Source organism: Ictidomys tridecemlineatus, chromosome 4 (genome assembly GCF_052094955.1).
Source record: "Ictidomys tridecemlineatus isolate mIctTri1 chromosome 4, mIctTri1.hap1, whole genome shotgun sequence".
Taxonomy (NCBI): Eukaryota; Metazoa; Chordata; class Mammalia; order Rodentia; family Sciuridae; genus Ictidomys; species Ictidomys tridecemlineatus.
The window spans coordinates 48,418,149-48,441,942 of NC_135480.1; the positions used below are offsets into that span (position 1 = coordinate 48,418,149).

The 23,794-nt window shown below is 44.5% G+C and overlaps 1 protein-coding gene across 1 annotated transcript in view; it reads right to left on the minus strand.

Annotated features, from left to right (window-relative positions):
- The window catches only part of Spon1 (spondin 1), a 266,766-nt gene extending 243,857 nt beyond the window's left edge, over nt 1–22,909 (minus strand). Inside the window, exons 1-2 of the mRNA XM_005326779.5 lie at nt 22,452–22,909; nt 3,696–3,802 (exon numbers count right to left, since the gene is read on the minus strand). Of these exons, the coding sequence (XP_005326836.1) occupies nt 3,696–3,802; nt 22,452–22,689 (345 nt within the window). The 5' untranslated portion in view covers nt 22,690–22,909. The remainder of the gene's footprint in view (nt 1–3,695; nt 3,803–22,451) is intronic.
- Nucleotides 22,910–23,794: the final 885 nt, after the last annotated feature.

Genomic DNA, 23,794 nt, shown 5'->3' on the forward strand with positions numbered 1-23,794 from the left:
GCCCAGAGATGACAGCTGTGGTACAGAGAGAAGACACTTGTCTGCTAGGGCAGGAAGACCTGATAGAGTGGCCATTTCTTTTATAGGCAGGAGAGGTACGATAGGTGGGGGCTGTTATTCCTCCCCCACACAGTCTGTGGGGCAATGGGATCCAAGTGGAGTGAGTTTTAATGTGCACAAGGGCACAGCTCAGGTGGGAAGATGGAGTGTGAGGAAAAGATCCATCATAGCCTTTGGCTCCTTGCAATGTTGAGTTGCTTTGCTGAATTTACTTTACTCCTTGGAGGCTCAGTTTTATCCTCTGAAAAAGTGGGAAGAACATAATTGACCTCACAAGCCCACCATAAGAAATAAATAGGAAAAATTGTACAAAGACCCTGGTGCGGAGACTGCTATCATAAAAGGCCATAGTAGGCCCTTGTTGTTTCACTTAATGTGTACACCTTGAGAGCCAGCCAGGGACCCGGAGCCATCCTGCCTGGGTTTGAATCCCAGCTTCATCACTTAGAACTAGTGGTTTTAGGAAAGTTTACTTAATTGTTCTGTGCCACAAGTTCCTCAGCTGTGAAAAATAGGATAATAATGTGCTCACCTCGGTTTGCTGCTCCAAGGAATAGATCAGCTAATGAGTGGAAAGTGCACAGAACAGCGCCGGGCACCCCAGCACTAAGGAAGTGTTAGCTGGCGTGATTACTGCATGCGAAGCATTCCGTGCTCTTCTCCCACTTTGATCCCTCTTGGGCTGGTTGGAAGTGATGGGAAGATAGATAGAAACAGACAGGTGTGTCCAAGGGTGCTGGTCTGCGGCTCATTACAACCACAGATCTCTAACCCCAGCAGTCACCAGATTCACCCTGAGGGCTTGTTAAAACTCAGGCCGTGGGGCTCCACCCTCAGAGTGGCTGATCCAGGAGTCTGGGTGGGCTGAGATTTTATATTTCTAACAAGTTCCCAGGTGGTGATGCTGCTGCTGCTGCTGAGACCATTCTGAGTACCCTGTCAGGTAACAGGATGACAGAAGCTCCAAGAGGAGGAGGAAGGAGGAACCTTAAGGAGAAGGGGCTTTGAAGCAGTCCTGCACAGAACTGAGCTGTGGAAACCACCAAGTGAAGCACTTGTTCATTCATTTCTTCAGCAAATATCTACTCACTGTGCACCACGCGCGAGGTGCTGTAAGGACAAGGATAAATCTGAGCAGAACAATACTGAGTTAAGGGACTAACAACTTATTGAATTAAACCAGAAGAGCATTAAAGAAAAAAGCCAGGTCTCCATATGGCCTTGCTCTTAAGCATCTTTGATATGTGGTGTGTGTGTGTGTGTGTGTGTGTGTGTGTGTGTGTGTGTGTGTGTGTTAGGATATACATAAAATTTACTGTTTTTAAGATATGACTCAGAGACGGCAATACATTCACATTGCTATGCAGCATCCATCTCCAGAAACTTTCTCATTTTCCCAAACTTTATTTCCATACCCATTAAAACAATAATTCCTTATTTCCTCTTTCTCCCGGCCCCTGACAACCACTATTCTATTTTTCTGCCTCTATGAAAGAATCCTAGGTATCTCATGTAAGTGTAATCATATAATATTTGTTCTTTTCATGACTGGCTAATTTTACCTAAGCATCATGTTTTCAAGGTTCATCCACATTGTAGCATGTATCAGATTTCCATCCTTTTTTGAGGCCAATATTCCACTGAACAAGTGAACCAGGTTTTGTCTATCAGCAGGCAATTGGGCTGCTTCCATCTCCTGTGCAGAATGCTGCCATGAACATCAGTGTACAAACATCTGTTCCTGTGCCTGCTTTCAATTCTTTTATTTATTTATTTATTTATTTATTTTTAATGAACACTTGTTGGAAAAACTACCTTTTGGACTGTAAAATCAAATAATTTCTTACTTTGGCAATAGAACCTGCCTTCAATTCTTCTGGGTCTATATGGTAAGGGTTATCATAAAGCCAATCAATTTTGCTTTGGTGAAGATTAAGTTCATACCCCACCCCAATACATGTATTCTTTTCTTAGACCTTTACCTCTCCTGCTACTCAGGTACATAGGTCTTTCAGCTACCAAAATCTGATAAATTAACCACACCTCCAGGCAAATTATCACAAAGCCAGAAAGATTATACTTTAATGAATTCTAGGCAAGAAGCAGGCCTGCATCTCCCTTTCCCTGTAATGGCAACCTCGGTGACACACTGTGCAAACACACCTGTGCCAGGAGTGAGTTCAGTATTGTAGGGAGCTGATGGTCTCTGGAATCAGTGGGATGGAGCTGGCCATGTTGCTTGCTGAGGGCTTAGGCAAGTGATTTAATTTCCTGGTTTGAAAATGTGGATAATAGTTCCTATAATACTAGGGCTGTTTTGAGAATTAAACAAAGATAAGGAAAGCCAATTAAACTAAGTTAAGGTAAAGACAAACGAAGACAAGGTAAAGCCCTGAGCATGGTGCCTGGCATACAGTAAGTATTCAACAAGCACAGGCTGTCACTAGTATTACCAGGTGCTCTTTGGATACACAAAAAGAATTTCCTTACCATAGGAGGCTGTGACACAAACACAAAATTAACGGTCTCACTAGGCCAGAAAGCCTAGAATCCCAGACAACAGAAAACAAGGTTTTTAAATCATAAGGTGCAAAATTATAATCTGGCCCCAAGGATTAAAAGGATGCCTTTGGATGGGGAAGATATTTCGAGGTTGTGTCCTCTGAGGAACTCAGAAATGGTACCAGTGTCCCCAGCAGCCAGCTATGAGTGTAAGCATTCTTCCTAAGGATTTTCTTTTTCCCTTCTGAGTTTGCAAATACCAGACAAAAATGAATTCCAGAACAATGGAAATCAGAGACCAGAAATGGTTGCAGCAAATTTGGCCAAGCCTCCCCCCTAGGATTACCCCAGTCCTTCTGGGATGTGTTCTGACAACTTGCTGGCCCTGTCCTAAGCCTGTGAGAGGGCTGATGTTCCCGCCACTTCCCTTGGAAGAATATTCCACAGTGAAATATGACTCACTGTCAGGCCCTTGCCTTTGAGATTCCCTTTCTTCTCTTGACCCACTTTCTTCTCGCTGTGCCCTTTTGTACAAAGTCAAAGGAAGCCTTGCCTTGAGGAGACGGCTTTGCGAGGACTGACATTCAAAGACCATTACCACCTCTTAAACTCAGCCCTGTTCATTTAGCCAAGCAAAGCATGTGTAATTCTTTTAATCTTCCCTCATAAATCAATCCCTACGTTCCCTTAATAGTCCTTCTCCTGTGCTTTGAACTCCCTCCAGTCTGGCTGTCCTGGGCTCTTGCTCCGTTTACACTTGAGAATTACCAGTCAATCATAAAATGCCTGCTCAGGGGAAACCGCAGGGCCCAGCCAGGGTTCCAAGTGCACTCAATGCACTGGCTGCCCGCTGCCAAGGGCACCGCGAGCCCAGAGAAGAGCAGCAGAGCAGCGTGCTCTGCCAGGACACCTCGAACCTTGTGGGTGGCCAACCTCACTAAGAAAGGCTTGTGCCACCTCCTCCGTGATGGTCTTTCACATGGAGCTGGCCCGTGGGCCAGCAGGCAGAGAGCTGTGTGAGAAGTCACTGGAGACACTGCCCCTCTCCTCTCACTCCTCAGTGCGTCCGCCTTTCACTTGGCGCCCACCTGCCAGGGCAGGAGGACTGCTGGAAACCCCCCAGGGGTTCCTACCTGGAAGGTGCCGGCATGGTCCTCTTCCTTGTCACCTTCTCTGTTCTCTTTGAGGGCGATCAATGTGAAGCCTCTGAAGTAGGAGGGGGGAGCCGCTGAAAGTGTCACTGTGAGAGAAAAAGAGAGCATCTTATAAGCAGAGGGATCAACCGGGCTTCATTTGTCAAATGGGATGGACGAAGCTCTCTATCAACGTGCACCCCTGTGGGGCTGAGGGGCCGAGGGGCCGAGGACAATGGGACTTACCTGTGGAGTAGAAACCTACTGCCTTCTTCATTTGGCTTCCTCGGACATTTCAGAACCTGATTAATGCCTGATCTGCTCTCTTACCTGAAAATTCTTGAATCAACCATGGCTGGGGTGAGCTCTCTCTCAGTAGCTCCAGATGGATACTGAAAATCCCTCCTCAGAAACTTGGAACTGGACAATGATCTCTATGCTTCCGTTAGATTGGCTTGAGAGACTCTCACAAACTCCTTTAGGATGCCTTTTGTAGCACAGGCTACTCCATGTTCTATGGAACACATTTCCTTTTTCTCGTGGAAACCACTAACTCCATTTCCCAGCCTCCCTTGCAGGTAGGTCTGCATGGGTCCAAGTCGGCCATGGACAGACATGATAGATGCTGCTTCCAAGTCCAGCCTTGACAGACTTTCCCATGATCCTCCACTCTCACTCTCTCACCTCTGCCTGCTGAATTCAGGAGATCCTTCAGAGGACTCTGATGGCCCGGGGAAGTGGTCAGAGATGGAAAGAAAATGGGTTTCTAAATTAGCATTCAAAGAATCACCCACTGACCAAAAATATCCATATTATATTTGGCATGAATGCAATATACACTTACATTGTGAGGGGCCATTTGTTATAGCAACTGGCATCTATACATCTCCTTCCCATGTCTACTAAGAAAACTGTTTCTCCATTGAAATCTAGCTCAAGGGCCTTCTCAACAAGGCAATGATGGCCACCCCCTTGCCCCCCAGTTAGGTTTGCAAACTCCTGAGATGGAAATATTTTATTGTAATTTGTTGTTGTTGTTGTTGAATTGCAATTCTCTGCTGACCTGTTTTTTCCCACTGGATAGTGAATGAATGAAGGAGACTGGCTAATGTTTTTATTACCTTTGTATCTTACTACCCAGTACCAAACATCAAATAGATGTTCAATTCAAATTTCTTCAAAATGATGTAAATTTAGGTATAAGTTACTTTGCTGCCTGAATTAAAGTGCTAAGATGCTAGACTTTAGTTATGGATTTATAGACTATTAGAACTTCAATGGATCCCAAGTATCCTCCAGTCTGGCCTTCCAATCCAAATTTGACAGATATGAAACCAAGAGGTCGACAGACATACTCAGAGCCATTAAACCATCCAGAGGCCAATTTAGTGCCAAAATTGAAAGTCCCTCCCCTCCAGTTTAATATTCTACCCATGGTTCACATACTGGATATATCATCATGATATGGATCTTCTGTGAGTATTGGATGATTATTAATTTTTTAAACTTTAAAAAATATTTCCTATGTCACTTACATAATGATCGTATATAAATGGGGAGAAGTATTTAGTCCTCCAAATTCCTCAAACTGGAACCAACTCTGCTCACATCTTGATTTCTACTTCTAGCCACTAGAACTATGAGAAAATAAGTTTCTGTTGTTTTAAATCATTGGTTGGTGGTAATGCATCCTACAGCCCTCCAAAATGAATACAGGCAGTTTCTGGGAAACCCAACCTAAGCTGGACAAGCAGGCCTTCCTCCCCAGCCTCTGCTTTCAGTACAAACTCAAACTCCACAGGCCAAAAGGGCCCAGGCTCCCACTCTCCAGCTTCACCTACCCTATTCCCCCTCCCAGCCACCACAGAGGTCCTGAGATTCACTCACTGGCAGTCTCCTGAAAAGCCCCATCCGTTCACCCTAAAGGATTTTTCATACACTACTGATATGTCTGGAATGTCCAACTTCCTCGAGTTCCTGGCAAACTTCAGAACCCAACTAGATTTTCATCTTGTGTGTGATGTTTCCTCTGACTTCTCCATAAAGTCTGGGTGCTCTTTTTCTGGGACCCTATCAAGGTTAAAAATACCTACAGGCCTCTCAGGGAGAGATGCTGCCATGCAATTGTTGGCTAAAGCAGCCTGGGGCAGGAGTGGGCACCCAGGCCTCAGCTTGGCTTTCTTCTGGCACCAAGATGCCTGAGGAAAGCTGGTGCGAAGAACAAAGGTAAAAGCCAGAGCCAAGAACCAGAGACCTTAGTCCTGTGGCAGTGAATGTATCACCATAGCCATCCAGGCCAAACCCAGCTCCAAACAAAATGCTGTGATAGATCTGACACCTGAAACTCCAGAACTTCCATGGGAAGGGGAGGCTGGAGCTGGGCTCTGCCCCCCATCTTTCCAAGGTCCTAGAACTCAGCCAGGGAAGGGGGCGTTTAGATCAGGGTGGCTAATCTTGTGGAGAGGGGGTGAAGCTTTTACCATCTACAACTCCAAAGAGACCTTGAAGAAACTTAAAACAGAAGCCTAAATAAATAAATGTAAGAAATGAAAAATGTAATGATGAAGACACTGTTAAATAGGAAAATATACTTAAATATGCAGAAGAACATGATGGGAGATATATATATATATATACATATATATATATGCAAATGATCAGGGAGAGGGAAAGGGAAGGTACTTGGAAATGAGATTGATTTGTGAGATTTACAATAAAAACTCTTTACCTAAAAAAATAAAAAGACTCAAAAAAGGAAGACAAATTTTTTAAAGTACCATACATTGCATACATTGAACAAAGGTTCGAAAATCCCTGACCCCAAGCAGCCTGGAACTTGTTACTCTGATTTCCTGGCATTACAACAGAACAGCTGGAGAGGATATTAAAGATGACCTGATTGAACCCCTCGCCTTCTGGGATGGGGCTTCTGATATCCGGAAGCGGAGAGACTTCATGATCAGACCACGCAAGATGGCAAGTGGAATCCAGGTGCCTTGCTTACAGTTCAAGGCATTTATCCTGATATAAACTAGCATTTCTGAAATTCTGGGGATTGCCTTCTAATCCAGTTTACAAGTGATGCAGGGAAACCTGTTACACTGCTTTGTAGTCTTACCTTATATTTTAAGATGCTTATCTAAATGTGTCTCTCAGCTCTCTTAAAAAGTGTTTTGAGCATTTTTTGAAAAGTAAATAAAAGTAATTGAGACTTGTAACTTCACTCTTTTTTGAGAAGTCATTGAATTTTCTTCCTCCTCATTGGTAACCTGCAATCATCAAGTTCAGTAATTCTTGAGTCCCCAAAGATCCTTGAATAAGGAGGACCTACGCATGCCGGTAATCCCAGGGACTCCAGAGGCTGAGAGGCAGGAGGATCACAATGATTTGGCAAGACCCTGTCTCACAATAAAAAATAAAAAGGACTGGAAGTGCAGTTCAGTGGTAAAATACCACTGCGTTCAATCCCCATTACCAAAAAATAAAAATAAAAAATAAAGAGATCTGGAAGCTATTTTCCATATTTGCAAAGGCCTGTCAGAAATCATATCTATATTAAAGCTCAAAAACACAATATACTTTTACATAAAAATATCTACATGATTTGCTTAATAACCACACTTACCTCAAAATATAAATGAATTAATACATATTATGTCCTTATAGTGGGCACTTAGTAAATATTAATACTTAGTAACAATGGTGAAGCTATTACCTTCCATTATATTTTGTGTTTATGTATTTGTTTACACATTTATCTGTAAATTCTCCAGAGCAAGAACCACCTCTGAGCTCAGCACAGTGATTAGGAAAGTGTTCACCTGCATCTTAACTCAATGATCAGTGTTCAGGGGCTGGTAGGTAGACTCAGTATTGTTGAAAGTGCCAATCCTCCTCCAATTGATGTATTGATTCAGTGTAATCTAAATGGAAGTCCCAGCATGTATTTGTGATATTGACAAGCAAATTTTAAAAGTGGATATGAAAATGCAAAGGTACAAGAATAGCCAAGATAATCTGGAGAAAGAAGTACAAAATTGGAGGACATATCTTACCAGATATCACAGAAATTAAGTCAGTGCACTAAAGCCAGTTGAACAGTTTAGGGTTCAAAGAAGTTTCACAAATATATAGAAACTTGATGTATGATAAAGAATGTACTACAGAGCAATTGGAGGAAAGTGATGTTTTCAGTAAATTATGCCAAGACAAATGGTAGCCACAGAGATAAAGGTGACTGTTGGCCCCATGCCTCACATCGTACACAGAATGAATTGCACATAGATCATAGAACTGCTTGTGAAAGTAAAACAATATAGTTTTAAAGGTACATAAGATAAAATGTGAATGACCTTGGAAGAGGAAAGATATTTTTAATAGAACATAAAAAAGCACTGATCATAAAATACAAGTTATATAAATGGGGTGATATCAAACTTCTGCTCATCAAAAACACCATTAAGAGTGAAAAAATAAGCCACAGTGTGAAAGAAGATATTTGCAATCATATAGGTAGCAATTGATTTCTATCCAAAATATATAAAGAACACTTTCAGATCAAAAAGAAAAATACAAAACACCCAATAGAAAAAAAATATGTGGCCAAAGGCATGAACTTCTTCACAGAAGGTACCTAAATGACCAATAAACATAAAAAAGGCTCTCAACCTCATTAGCCAACAGGGAAATAAAAATTAAATACACAATAAAATACTACTGCATATCCACTGGATTAATGAAGTTTGAAAAAGAGTTAACAATATCAAATGTGGCTAATGGGAATTTTCACATGCTGTTGGTGAAATGAACATTAGCAAATTTTGATGGAAAATTCTTTGGCAGTATTTTCTGAAACTGAGAAAACACATATCCTATGACCCAGCAATGCCATTCCTAAATCAGCAGAAATGTATACCTACGTGCACCAGAAGACATTTATAAGAATGTTCATAGTGACATTATTTGTAGTAGCTCCCAGCTGGAAACACTCACATTTTGGCTGTATAGTGGATATATAAATGGTGACATGTGCATATAGCTGAGCCTTACAATAATGAAAATGGACAAATTATTGCTACTCCTAACGTGGAAAAATCTCATAAAACATAATCCCCAATGAAAGAAGACAGACACAAAAGAATACAAATGGTGTGGATACATTTGTATTTATAGAAAGTTCAAAAACAGGCAAAGTAATCTATGGTGCTAGAGGTTAGGGTAGTCAGATGCATGGGAGATGGATGTCAGGCGAGGGGGCTGGAGATGTGAGGGATGCTATTGGAAGATTGGTCATACTCCATTTCTTACTGTGGGTCCAACATGTGATCACTAAGCTATATGTTCGTGGACTTTAGATTATTAAAATATGTGTAAGTTATCTTTTGATAAAAAGATTATTGAACTGTGTTTCTGCATGATAAATATCCATACCCTGTTACATTTGGGCACTGCACTTAAAGGGCTTACCATAAACTCCATTTTCCAGAATGCTGCCCTTTCTGCAGGTTCTAGAAGACTAAGGTTATGCTGTACCTTATTAAGTAAGATGGAGGCTGAACTCAGTGTGGGGTTTCAATTCATAACTAGCAGTGATGATGATGTTATTACACAGTATAATTTGAAGGAAGACAGGAGACCCTTTCCCTCTGGAGAACTCCATCATTATATGACTTCCTCCTGTAAAAAGACACAATGTACAGCGTGTTCTCACTCCCAGGAACAACCGAGGATGACTGTCTGGCAATAAATAATAGGATCTTCTCTCTAATGACTCCTCCCAAGTGCCTCCCAAGAGAGACCATTAAGAGATCCAAAAAAAACTCAAGAAAAGTGCTTACAAAGGAAAAAAAAAAAAAAAGGCTATTTGGAGTCATCCTGTGAGCACATACAGGGAACTGGTTAAGAGCAAAGATTTCATATTAGGATCCCAGAGCTACCACTGATTAATGATGCAACCTCTGGCAAGTTACTTAACCTTCCTGTTTCCTCATTTTGAAAAAGAGGTTAAGGATATTGCCTTTCTCATAGGAATAGAGAGTGGATGAAGCAAATACGTGGCACAACGCCTGGCACTTGTGAAGAGGACAAGAATGGCAAAAGACGATGATGGTGTTGACCACGGCGGTGGTGGCAGTGCTGATGGTATAATGCTGGTGATGAGGAAAAGGGTGACGACGAAGATGATCGTGATAACCAGGAGGCTCAGCTGGCTGCTTAACTGGAAAAAATGAGCTTCCTCAGGGAGGATTGAACCTCCAAAGAAAAACTCTAGAGGGCACCAGTGAAGAACCCCTAGGGAGGATGGCAAAGGAGATCATTGTCCGTGGGGACGGTCCTCACAGGGCCAGGTTGTGGGGAGCTTTGGGTAAGGCCTCATAATAAACTGAATCTACCTGCAGCTCAGGATACTCAGGAGGATCTTCCTGCCCCATCTATCCCCGTTCAATATATCCTCTCAAAACTTCTTTTCTTGAATACTTTGCACTCAATCTTACTATGTAAAATATTTGACAAACATCTATTTTCCCTATAAACTTGTAAGCTTCTGGAGAGCAGAGACCAAGTCTGCCTTGAGCTCCACGGCATCTTTAGCATCTAGTGTATTTCTCGACATGCAGTAAATTCTCAAGAAATACCTATTGGGTACATGAATAAAACAGGGTTCTTTGGGTCTTCAATGCATGGTTTGCCCATTTCTGCTCTGATTTCTCCCCCAAAGTTCTCATGGGTTTCCTTGTATAATATGCCAACCTCCTTTGTTCTTTTTGTTTTGGGTTCAGTGCTGGGGAAGGAACCCAGGGCCTTGCTTATGCTAGGCAAGCGTAACTACTCTACCAGTCCCATGCTTTTGTTTACTGAGCACCTGCTCTGTGCCATCCCCGTGCTGTGTTCCTGGAAAGAAAAGACAGGGCCTCTGCCCTCTCGGAGCACATAAGCTAATTGATGGGAAAAAAATTATATCAAGAGATTCTTTATAGTGTGGTGGGCGTTAAGGACACATGAGCAATGACCTCTGGGATCCCCGTAGGGTGTAAGTGAGGTAGAGGAGACTTGGAAGAGGAGGTGGCAGGTGAACTGCAAGGTGAGTGGGGAGCAGGAGTTTGCCAGTGGACAGAAACAGTAAGAGCATGCCAGGCAGATGGAAGGGCAGGGTGGGCTAGCCTCCATCCTGAAAACCAGAACCCATTCTGCATTTTGTAAATTGTGAGCTAGGAAGGAAGGTGTCCTAAGAGCCTGGATTGGAAAGACATGCAGGGAGTAGATGGTCGAAGGCCTCTGATGCCTGGCTAATTAGGTGTGGATACCACCCTGAAGGTGCTGAGGGGTCATTAAAGAGTCTGAGCCTGGGAATGTCATATTCAAACTTGGGACTTAAGGAGAAGAGGCTGGAGGTTATGTGATTATTGAGTTATGCCCTTGCCCTAAAAGCCACCTCAATGGCAAGGACTCTCTGGCCAATTTTGTTGGTGTGAAGACTGATATTTCATTTCACAGAGGAGCCTGGCCTTAAATCCCCACCCAGGGCAGAGTTCTCCCCATCCTTGGATACGCTTGCCATATGGAAACTCCAGCCTCCCCACCATTCCCAAACAGCTTTCTGGGTCCTTCAAGTGACTGTGTTTCAACAATCTAACAAAAACCCAGATGAACTGTCTTTTGTGACTTCTGCATCTTCTATTATGACTATGATGTTTATTAGCTCTTGTCCAGTTCCATCGCTCTCTCTACTCTGTGTTTGGGGGTTTCAGAATCAGAACTCTAACCTCAGTAAGGAGGTCCTGAATCAAGTATCAGCTCCATTACCTTAGCAGCCCCTCCCATCCACCTGCTGTGCTTCATGCCACACACCTCAACCACAGTGAACTTCAGCTTCTGCCTCGATTTACAACATGGGGTTATAAAGACTGCTGGAGCATTAAATCAGCCCTATTCGACACAATTTGCAGAGTTCAGGGTGGGGGGGGCTACAAATCCAATGCTCCATTAAGAAATGGGTGCAATTCAGTCCACCGAGCTAGGACCAAGCAGAAGAAGGGTTGTTGTTGGTGGGTTTGCAGGTAGGAAGGCAGGAGTAATAGTCCCAGGGGTAAGAGCCAGCTAACAGGCTCTTCATTGAAGGCTGCTGGCAGCTATCCTCCCTGCCATTTGGAGAAAGTTTATCTGTAGTAAGAAAAACTGAGGACAACACACAGAAACATTGCCAAGAAATAAAGCAAGTGTGTATGGTAGGGTGGTAGGGTGGGCTTGTGCTGTTCTCCCAGTGTCTCTCTTGAGCCAGAAGTTCAAGAAACGTCTCCCATTCCAAATGAAAGGTCTTGCACATTTAAAATTGCTAGGTCCATTGTCCTACAGTGGAAATATCTAAAAGACCTGGATTCAAACATCCCTCTGTTTATTATGTATAACTTTGAATAAGGTACCTTCCCTCTCTTTGTCCCAGTTTCTTTACCTATAAATCAGCAATAATATTATTTACCTTGTGTTGTTATTGTGATCACTAGTGAATCTATAATTCATACAAAAAGGTTTGTTAAATCAATAAGATATATTTAAAAATAATTTGGCCTCCTCTATGAAATAAAGATTATAATTATCACCTCATGAACCTGTCAGGAGGATTAGAGAAGATAATGAATGTGAGCACATTGCAACAGCTCAATAAAAGTTAATTCTTTTCCCCATGGGTTCCTTCATCTCAGGATAGCTTAGAGCCAAATGGAAGAGTCCTGAGCTAAACAATCTGTGGATGGGAAAAGGAAGAGTGGTGCTACAGTTTGGATCTTAATTGTTCCCCATAGGGCCACATGTTGAGACTTGGTCCCCAGACCATGGGACTATTTAGTAGATAGTGGAAGCCTTGGGAGGCGGGGCCTAGTGGGAGGAAGTTAGGTCATTGGGAGCATTGAAGGGGATATTGGGACTCCAAATCCCTCCTTTCTCTCTTTTCCTTCCCTGCCACCAGGAAGTGAACAGGTCTCCTCTGTTACATGCTCCCACTATGATATATGCTATGTTGTAATACAGCTAAGCAACCATGGACTTAAACTGTAAGATTAAAACCAACAACAATTTTTAAAAAACACCTTTACAGTTGATTATCTGGGGTATTTTGTTACAGTAACGAAAAGTTGACTAATACAAATATTAAAGATACTCTGGGGGAAATGGCAATATGTCAGCTAATACAGATAAGGAGCAGAACCTTGAGGGGACCCTGATGACTCCCCTTATTCTGACCATATGATCATGGGGATTGCCAGTCACAGTTCCCCTTCTCCCTCCTAAAACATGAAGCCATAAAAATGACTATGTCCAGAACTGCTCTATTTCCATACCCCATTCCCCTGGGTGTGTGACTAATGAAAGTACTTCCCTGAGATGTTTCGGGTTGGAGTCAGAGAGACAAGGGCTTTTCTTTTAGTGACAGAACCAGCTAACAGGCTCTTCATTGAAGGCTGCTGGCAGCTATCCTCCCTGCCATTTGGAGAAAGTTTATCTGTAGTAAGAAAAAATGAGGACAACACACAGAAACACAGCCAAGAAATAAAGAATGGAAGGATCAAGGCAGAGAAGGTGGAAAGGAGGAATGGGAAGGGTAGAGAGGGGAAAAGGTGGAGGGGGCTGGGGACGGACCAAGGAAAACGACTCTTGCTGTGTTCTGTGTTCCTAGATCCATTCATGCCTGAAGCCAGACCCACCCCTGGACTTTCTAAATACAGGAATTAATGCATTCCATTCTTTGCTTTAGTTAGTTAGACTGTGTTTCTGTCTTTTGGAGTGAAAAGAGTCCTGAATAATTTGAAGCAAATAATTCTGCCTGAACTATAAGAATCATCACCAGGCCCAGGAAACCATACTCACCACTAAACTGAAGAGACTGAGCTGGGGTGGCAGTTGGTATGCAACATCATTGGATTGATAGGTTGTTGATTTGTTCAAAACTATGTAACTGAATGTCAGTTTTAGAAATGACTCTAAGGTTTGACTGAGGCTCTGTCCTAACTTCTGATCTGCTCAACATTCTAATCAACTCCTTAGTTAAAGATTTATCAGTCCTGCTTATAAAAATTGTGGATAATCCAAATTGGTTATGTAGGTAAGACACTCATTGACAGAAGTCAATGGATATATGACAGCTACAGGGATGAACCAAATTATATATCAGATTAAGTTTAATGGGGGAATCATGTTAAATGTTACATCCAAGAACAGCTACACCAGTGTAGGTTAATGTGTTAATCAGTTTGGTGTTACTATAACAAAATACCTGAGGCAGTTATTTTACAAAGAGAAAAGGATTCTTTTGACTCATGTTTTTGGAAGTTCAGTCCAAGATTGGGCAGCTCCACAGTTTGGGGACTCTTGTGAATGCAACAAATTATAGCAGGAACAAACCACTTACATCTTGAGTCAGGAAGTAGAGAGTGACTAAGAGACTAGAGTCCCACACTTCTTTTTGAGGGCACCACCCCCAGTAAACTAGGGACCTACTATAAGGCCCATCCTCCAAAAGGTCCATAGCACATTCCAACAGTACACCCCAGGGACCATGCCTTTAACACATGGATCTTCGTGGGACACTATTCATATCCCTCCATAGCAGTTAAGGAGGGCATCAGGCCTTTATAGCAAATAGCAAGAATTTGAGTTGGCTGCAAACTAAGTGCAATTCCAAAGAACAACATGTTGGCCAAAATAGCAAGCACAAAACCTGGCAAACTTCACACAGCACAGGGTCCAGGACAGGAAGAGAGCCATTCCACCCTGTTCTGCCTCATCAGTGCACATCTGGATTGTGAAGTACAGGGAACAAGACACAGTATCCTACAAGGGAATCGTTGAAGAAATGGGCATTTTAGTCAGAAGAGAAGCCCCAATATCTGTTTACCCACAAATACCTCAAGGGCTGACCTATGGCCAGAGAGGAACTTATTTTGTTTGACTCCAAAGGTCAGAACCTGGACACAGGTGTGGAAGGTCCAGAGGAGGCAGGCTTCAGCCTCAGAGAAGCACCATGAGGTCAGCTCTGGCCCCATCTTTGCTAGTCTATGAGTGTCACCACCTGCTAAGGTGACAGAATGCAGAAATCACGCTGGCGTTAGGGCATTCCGGGGGTCACTGTACAGGTGTCCCTCAGTAATGGGACAGGGCAGTGATAGGATCAGGTGCAAAAGGATGTGTGGCTTGGGAGACTGGGACTGGAGCTGGGACGGGAGGTGATGGGAAGCATGCTCCTAGGAAAGGGAACATCTGTGGGTGTGGCGTTTCGTGCCGGTCATCCTGGAGATCTGGAGGTTGAGGCAGGAAGCTCACAATTTCAAGGCCAGCCTCAGCAACTTAGGCCCTAAGCAATTTAGTGAGGCCTTGTCTCAAAATTAAATAAATAAGGGCTGGGGATGTAGCAAGCACCCCTGGGTTCAATCCCCTGCCCCCCAAAAGGAATGGCTTTTGGCCACCTTCTCTTCGAGTCTCACCATGTTGCCGTAAAAGAAAAAAAAATGCAGATTCCTGGAGTCTAGCCCTTTGTTAGGGCCCCGGGAACTTTGGCTTGTTGGTTTAAATTCTCCAAGTGATTCTGAGGCATAGCTAGGTTTGGCACGCACAGCAAATGGTGCCAGGGAAATTCACTTTGGTAATCTGTACCTGGGCTTCAGGAGTCACTCTGCCCTGCTCTTCTATGTACTCAAGGCTCATGTGGATTAAGCCCTGTTTAGGTTTTCCTAAACTTCTCATGGCAGTTTTGAATATTCTGTGAAAGTTAGGAGCCTTGTCCATGTAGGGCACGCATCTCACTCCTCGCTCTGTCCTATCTGAGCCTCAGCTCTAGCCCAGGCAAAACGTTTTTGTAGAAATGGGACATTTTACATCAGCAGGAGCTGGGTGGCATCACCAAGAGCTTGTGTGTGATGTGGTCAGCTCTCCAACACCACCGTGCTTCAAGAGAAGTGCATGTGGCATGATCAAACACAAATGCACAAAGCTTGAGAGGGCTGGGGAGACTGGAAGAAACACTTTAAACCTTTAAACACTTTAAACCTGGGAGTCATTGAAAGTCAATGGCCTCGCCTCTCCACTCAAGGCATGGCTATGCCTGAGAGAGCATGTGGCAGGCCCTCAGTCCCCTCATCCACCATCCAGTGAGGACTTTGCAAGTGGAAGTCAGTGTTTAAGGGGGAGAAAACCAATGGTTTTATCTGCTCTTCAACTGAAGAAAAATGGATCTCTTCCAATGCTGCAGGAAAAATAGAAGTGTTGGACTTATTGAGAAATGTCAATTTGTTTCTATTCCTAACAAAAATATCTGGGGTGGGGGTGGGGGGGTGCTGCATAAACCAGTCCAGATTGAAACTGGTATCTGTGTTATATTTGATGTACAATTTCAAAAGATCTTTAAGGAATAATTTGGACTTACATGATTTTCACTTTTGGGGTGCCTCTTGAATTTAACTTCACAGAACTCAAGTTATTTCTTTTTCCTTCTGCATGTCTACCCAAGCGGCTTTCTTCTTCTTTCCCTTTTCTCTTCTCACACCACCCCCTTGCTCTCTTGCTTGATGCACTCCTTCCCCCACTCTGTTCTTTCTTTGCTGATCCCTCCTTTATTGAGGAGAGAGTTAGGACAGAACAGGCCACCTATACACCCTTGTGTAAACACACATGCTTATGCATAGACACAAGCTTGCACGTGTACACACACACACACACACACACACACACACACACACACACACGCTTGCACATACACACCACCCAAGGACCCCTTCCTCTACCAACTCATTTAGTAAAATACCAGTTCACATGCTGTGGAGAGGACCCATTCAGAAGACATTTTACAGGATGACAGAAAATGAAATATTGTGTTTTCATAAGACAGGCATTAAAATGTAACAGAAATAGGTAATTGCCTCCCCGATTACGTTTTTCCCTTCATCTTTTTGAAAAATATGTCCCTCCCTCACGTTTTAGCTGTGCCTATAGCTGCCTGGCTTAAAGCTGGTTTTTCCCAGCATCCCTTGCAGCTAGATGCAGCTGCGTGACTAACGAGGAATGCCTTTAGAAGGGCTGGGTGAAATTTCTGGGTCGTATCATTAAGAGAAGGCGTTTGTTTTCCACTTCTATCCCTCTCTCTTCTCCACATGCCGACTAAAACTCAGATATGGTGCCAGTGAGCTGATGATAACTATCCCAAGATAGTGCTGACCAACAGAAATACGCTCAGGCCGGGTGAAATGAATTTTAATAGGTATCCAATAGAAATAAATGTAAAACAGGAAAAATTAATTTTAGCAACATATTTAATTTAACCTAGTGTACACAATGATCATTTCAACATGAAATCCATATAAAAAATATTGAGAAGTTTGTCCTCTTTTAATACTAACTGTTCAATAACAGAGGACAATCTCAAGTCAGACCTGCCTCGTGCCAAGTATGTCATGGTCATGCTTGACCATTGGCTAGTGGCTACCTCTTGGACAGATGTGTTAGAAGATGGCAAAGCAAGAGAATGGAAGGATCCTGGGGTTCTGAACGACCTTGGAGAGCAACACTTCCCATCATATTGCATCTCCAGCTTACCTCTTGTTTAAAACCCTGTATCTGGGGATCTCTTTGTAACATGAGGTTTGCCTGCACCATGAACATGGTAAGGGGATTTTTGTCCCACAGGAGTTGATCTTGACCCACATCTGACATTCTGTATGGAAGGCAAATAGAGGGTGTGGCAGGAAAAGGCCCTTGATGTTAGCCCAGGTTTGTTGACAAATCAGCAATTACTGCCCGTTGTTCGGGCCCAGTTACCTGTCACCCAACAACTTACCTGTGTATGGGAAAGTACCCAGGTTTTAAACCTTGAAAAACATCAATTGATGTGTCTTCATTTTTTTTTCATATTTTGAATTTTTTTCATTTCATGAATCTCAGATCAATAAACAATCTCTACAACCATTATGCATATTTATGCATATTTTATCCTTATTATAAATTTGAACTCAATATTTACTAAAAGGTATAAGGATTAAAAATTAAAATGACATAATAAAAAAAAGAAGAGAATGTTTTAAGAAGAGAGGAGGAGTGACATTATGCTCTTGTCAGCAGTACTTTAAAGAAAAACACGATATCAGAATGAGTTTATTGAAAGACCTCACCCAGGTTCAATTTGTCAGATCCTATATATATGTTCTGTTCAAACATACAGTTTTACAGGCATAGTGGTATAACTTCTGCATGTGAAAAGAAAGCAATAATCAAATCAGGCTCTGTTCCCTATCCAATTTGTTTCTGTTTCCCTACAAACAAGAGGAGTTGGCGGAAAGACTGACAAGGTTCTTCATGTTTCTAAATTAATCCTCTGGTTTATGGGGAAAGGCAATTCTGAAGCCTATAAAAAGAAAAAAGCAAATGTAAATAAGGATCCACCTCTTTATTACTTCGGGTCCTGTGATATGTCAGTTATTATCTTGATTTGTTGGTCCTGTTCTCTCCTTTGAGGAAGACTCACCATCCAGAAGACTGAGCAAATGCATTCTACTCCCAACTCATGTTATTGGATGAGCCCAGATGACTGATTACTTGCCCAGACTTACGAGTCACATTAGACCTGACAGTGTATCCTGACTCCACTGATTGTTAGCTGTGTGACCCTTGGGAAGGAACTAGACCTCTCTGAGACTCGGTCTTCTCATCTGTAAAATAATAATAATAAGTTGCCCCGAAGTATCATAAGGAACAAGAGAGCTGAATAGAAAGAACTTAACACAATGTCTTATCCAGTGCTTTGCAGCTGAGTGTTTTCCTATTTCCAAAATAATTAGTCATCATAGGATCATAAGATGAGATAATTATTTTGGAAACAGAAAAATTATAAATGTATTTGTATATATATGTACACACACACACACACACACACACATATATATGATATGGATATATAATGTTTACTTATTTACACTTACTATGTGACTACTATGTTACAAATCATTTAAACTTGGATTATTTCCAGTTCTTACAGCAATGCTGGGGGTGGGGAACTGGTGGGACAAATACCCTCATTTTACAGATGGAGAGATTGTAGCTCAGAGAGGTGAAGTGGCTTTCCTGAACACACACAGTGAATATGTGACTGAGCACAAATTGAAACTGACTCATCCAAACATTAAATCTTGTGCTCTTTACACCAGGCTGAGATGGCTACTCCTACAGGCACTGTGTCCCACAGTGAGACAAAGAAGAGAAAGCAAGGCAACCTCGGAGGTCTCCAAACCTCCCTATTTTGAATAAATCCCCCAATTACGCTTGAAGTTAGACCAGCTTTTGAAAACTCAACTGCACATTCTTTTCCCATCAAGTTCCTTGAAATTTCCCTTTAAAGAGCATCTAGGAAAAGCCATTCTCATTAGCCAGGGTCTGACTTTATTTTCCCAATAAACAGAACTTTGGTTAGACAAAAGGGCCTCTTTTATTTTCAATCAATTCTTGAATGTTTCAGCTGATTTTCTTCTATTTGGCTTGAAATAGTGATCTGGGAAAGGCTGGTCCTGCAAATTGTCCTCCTATAAGGGAAGCCCCTTGAGGATCCTCAACTTGTTATTTTTAATCACTGTAATCTCCTTTCAAAGGAGGCCCTGGTCAGAAACAGAGCAGGCCTTTCAGAGCTTTCTAAAGCACAATTATTGCTGGAGGTGGTGGTTGGTGGTAGGGGGAAGAGCGAGGGAGGGAGGGGGAGAGAGAAGTGGTGGGGGAGAAAAGGAAGTCAATATAATACTAACGACTAACTAAAAGGCTGAATAACAATCTCAACTGGGCCCAGGCTGTGGGGAAGAAACCTCATGATTCAATTTTTTAAAAAATGACCATTTTATTCCAGTTCAGAATACCTAACAGCAGTACTCACATCAGGGTTATTACTTGGGGATGAACTGGGATACAGAAGAAAAGAAGTTATTGATTCCCAAGGATTGTAAGGGATCCTAATTCAGGAAAAATATACTAAAGTAAATAGAAAAGCGGGGGAATGTGAACTTCCACAACTCTAAGGCAATGCAATGAGCACAGTGCATTAGGTTTACTTTCAACATAATTATTCTAAGAAAGGCTAAGCCCACAGAAAATGTCACAAACTAGGTCAGTACCCTTTCTTTGTAACTTTGAGCGGCAGAACAAGATTTTTTTAGTTGCAGAATATTTACACAGGAGACCTTAGCATGGTTTCTGAAAGATCTTTCCTTCAAGATTTCTTAGCCACAAGAAAGGAGAAAAGATCATCACCCTACCTACAACCTCTTTGCTTGTCCCTTGGAGCTGGGTCAGTTTCCAAAAACCTAATGATTTAGGCTGGAAAGTCCAGGGCCCTCCCTTTCCAGTCCCAGTTCCTCCCAGTTGGGCCTGGAGAAAGTTCTCTGGTCTTGTCAATATGGGATTGCTGGGACCACTGATCCAACACTCAAGCAAACATAAAGCATTAGTGTGGGGAAGAGATGCCAGGAGGACACTTGGCCAGAGTCCCAGACTGACCTAAATCATACCACTCAAGATCTTCCTGGACTTAAATTAGGAACAGTCTTTGACAGGCTCCTAGTATGGAGAAATCAAATCTTCACACATCCAATTAGTTCATGAGGACCCAGATAATGGCCATTCATTGTTAGATTGACTTGGAGCAGTACTAAGGAAAACTATTTCTCTTTCTCTCTCTCTCTCTCTCTCTCTCTCTCTCTCTCTCTCTCTCTCTCTCTCTCTCTCTCTCTCACACACACACACACACACACACACACACACACACACACCCCTCTGACCTGGCATATACCTTATTAAACCAGTAAAGCCCTCAATCCAACTTGAACTAAAGTGTGTCGGGACCGTTGTCTCTCTGACACTGGCCTTGGTAAGCTCATTTACTCTCTACAACCACCCAGAGAAGTTAGCTAAAGGGCTATTTTTACAGCTGGGAAATGGGCTCGGAGAAATTAAATTACTTGCACAGGTCGTATAAGCGCTAAGCCCCCACCCCACCCCACCCTGACCCCCGCCTCCAATCAATTGTCTCCTCTCCCTCTTTGCTTGCCTGTTGGAGCTGGGTCAGTTCCCTAGTGAACTCTGGCCCTGGGTTTGGGGGAAGACGGAGAGGCCTTTGAGATTACCGCTGTGTTTCTCTCCTTTTTGGCTGAGAGAACTGGCTACCTCCCGCCTCTGCCCGATGATTGTCCCCACAAATCCATTCACTTCCCCCTGTAACCCGCACGCTCCCTCCCTGGATGAGCGGATGGGCGCGGTGCTCTCCACACATCTTTCCTCTTGGGATACCAAGACCCCAAGGACGCGCGCTCGGGAACAAGGTCCTTGAGGGCCCGGTGCCGAGGGCGCCTAGAGCCGACCCCATAGCTCCGAAAGTCGGGTACGAGAAACAGGGGGAAAGGGGCAACGCGTTCTGGAAAGGGTGGCCCCTGGTTCTGTCCTGCGCTGCGAGTAGATGACCGGGTGTCTGCTGACATGGTCCCAAACTTTCTCTCTTGTTGCTCCTCCCTGTTTCTCCCGAGGCTCCAGGGACCCTGGAAGGCGGGAATGGAAGGGATATGACTGGGAACCCATTTGTCCCTCAGGTGCCCTAATGACCCGTTCTTCTCTGCTGGGTACCGGAGTTGACTTATGAGGGGGCGGAGTTGAGGGGACCCGCGCCCTGGCGGGACACCAGGTAAGGCTTAGCAGGCTTCCTTCCCTGACTGATGTCCTGTGTCCCACCCTAAAAGCAGCAGCTGCAGCGGGGGAAGAGGTGTTTGGGGAGACGTTTAGCTGAGGAGGGAGGCAGTGGGCGCTGGGAATGAAGTTAAGGGTCTTGGGGTCGATGCCAGTCCAGCTGCCTATCCTACCCTGGAGATGCTCACCTGTTTGGACACCCTCCCCCCTGTGCTCCGGAAAACCTGTTCTTAGCTGATCAGCATAGGTGCGACATCTCGGTGGCGCCGAGCCTCCCGGCTGCAGGAGACAAGTCCCACAGCCTCCAGGGAGCAGGCCTCGACTATAAGCTATCGAGGCTCCCCTTTTTTATCGATTTCTCCTCCCGTTGGGAGCTATTCTGGGTTCTTTGGGGACCCGTTCTCACTGGGAACCCGTCCTGGAAATCCAAGGTCCTTTCTATCGCTTGGGACCAGGGAAGAATAATCTGGGCATCTTCGTAGGGACCCTTTCGAAGAGCTTCAGGCTTCTTCCCTTCTCCTCGCGCCCTGGGACGGGTTAGTGAGAGCCGGAGTCTCTTCTCCAGAACAGACCTATCCAGGGAAGCCCAGTGACCCTCCTGAGGGGGTCTGCTAGAAACTGGTACCCTTTCTTTAAGGAATGGAAGCAGAAAATGCTGCCTTGCTTGTGACTCCACTGAGAGAAGACAGGGTCCCCTCCTCTCCAGAGACCGATCTGGAAAAAGTCACTTCCCTCCTGACGACCGCTAGGGTTGGAGCGGGGCTCCCCCATAGTCAGGCCCGTGTGACGCGTGGCTCAGCTACAGCCCCTGCCTGGGAAACGCGCCTTTGGGATCCAGGCTGCTTTGCCGGGCTGCGACCCCCGCGACGGCCCCGGACTTTGGTTAGCAATTCGCTCAGAGCGCTCGGCTCAATGGGCTGAGGGCAGCCAAGGCAGAAGGGCCCGTGCGGGGCAGCGCCGGCACTGTGCGCCCAGGGACTGCGCGCCCTCCTCTGGCACCGCGCGATCGGTGCCCTCCAGGGGCCAGGTCCCATACCCTCAACGCCGTGCCAGGCCACTTACCCCGGTAGCTGCTTCCTGGCTTGTAGAAGTCGGGGTCACCCTCCACGCGGAGGCTGAACTCGGTGTAACCCTCACGCCGTGTGCCCTGGGCACGCAAGATGCGGCTGCAGTAGCCCTCCGACTTGGTCACTTTGTCCAGGGTCTCGTCGGAGAAGGCCAGCGCCAAGGCCAGGGGCAGAGCCAGGGCCAGCAGCGCCGGACTCCGGCTTAACCTCAGGGGCGCAGGAGGCAGCCTCATCCTCGCGGGTCCCCAACTTTGTGCTGCTGTCGCCGGCTCTCACCAAGCGACCGCTGCCTGAAGTGGTCCCGGCAGAAGCGATACCTGGAAGAGCCCAGGCGGAGGAAAGGAGCTCTGAGCAGCTCTGGCGACTCAGAGACTGTGCCCGCCTCGGTTTGGCGGCTGCCGAGCTGCGCTGCGCTGAGCTGAGCAGAGCGAGCCAGCAGCGCGAGGAGGAGAGGGCGGCGGCGAAGGAGCGGGAGGAGGGGGGGCTGATTTTGCCCAGATCCCCCAACGCAGCTCTGATTTGTTTCCGAGCCGGCGATTAGCGGAGCGGGGGTGTTTATTTTGCGACACTGGATTCCCAGGGTCTGGAGGGGAAATTATAGGCGACTGGGACACTGCAGGCTCTGTCCCACCACCAGAGAGGCTGCTGCCCCAACCCCCGACTGCACTCTGGGACCCGTGGACCACCGCGCTCCGAGGAGGGAAAGCCTGAGAACTAACTTTCGTTGCACACCTACTTTGCACACCTACTATGCTGAGCGGTTTACTTGTGGTGTCAGCTCACGGTCTCCACTCTCACCGCACACAATGAACAAACACTACATTACTTTCACTCATTTTATAGACAAGCAGATGGAGGTAGACAGGGTTAGAAGCGTGAGTCTCTGGCTCCATCGCGCTTCCCATAGGCATATTGGAACAGATCGGACTGGAAGATGAGAAAGGAGCCAGAGAACTTATCCTCTGAGCTCAGCAGGCACAGTGCCTAGGGCCACAATTCGTTTAGAGATCTATGCTTTTTCTTTAAAAACAGTAGAGAAAAACATTTAGGTTGAAGAAAATGTTTTACTATATATATAAATAAATTCATTTTTATACCCAAACAGCCAAATTATGTTTAATATTGTTTTGTGAAGAATGGAACCTTCCAATACGAAAGTGCCTAAGGACTAGGAAGGTCCTCATCCAGATCTGGAAAGGAGTTTTGAAAGAGTCAAAGAAGAGCTTGTGTGTTCTTGGCTTAGATTTTAGTTCAAGTTTGCTGTACCCAGGAACAGGTGTTTGGAGATGTGCTGAGTCTGAAAATTCACTGGGCATAGCCCTACAAAACAACCAGAGG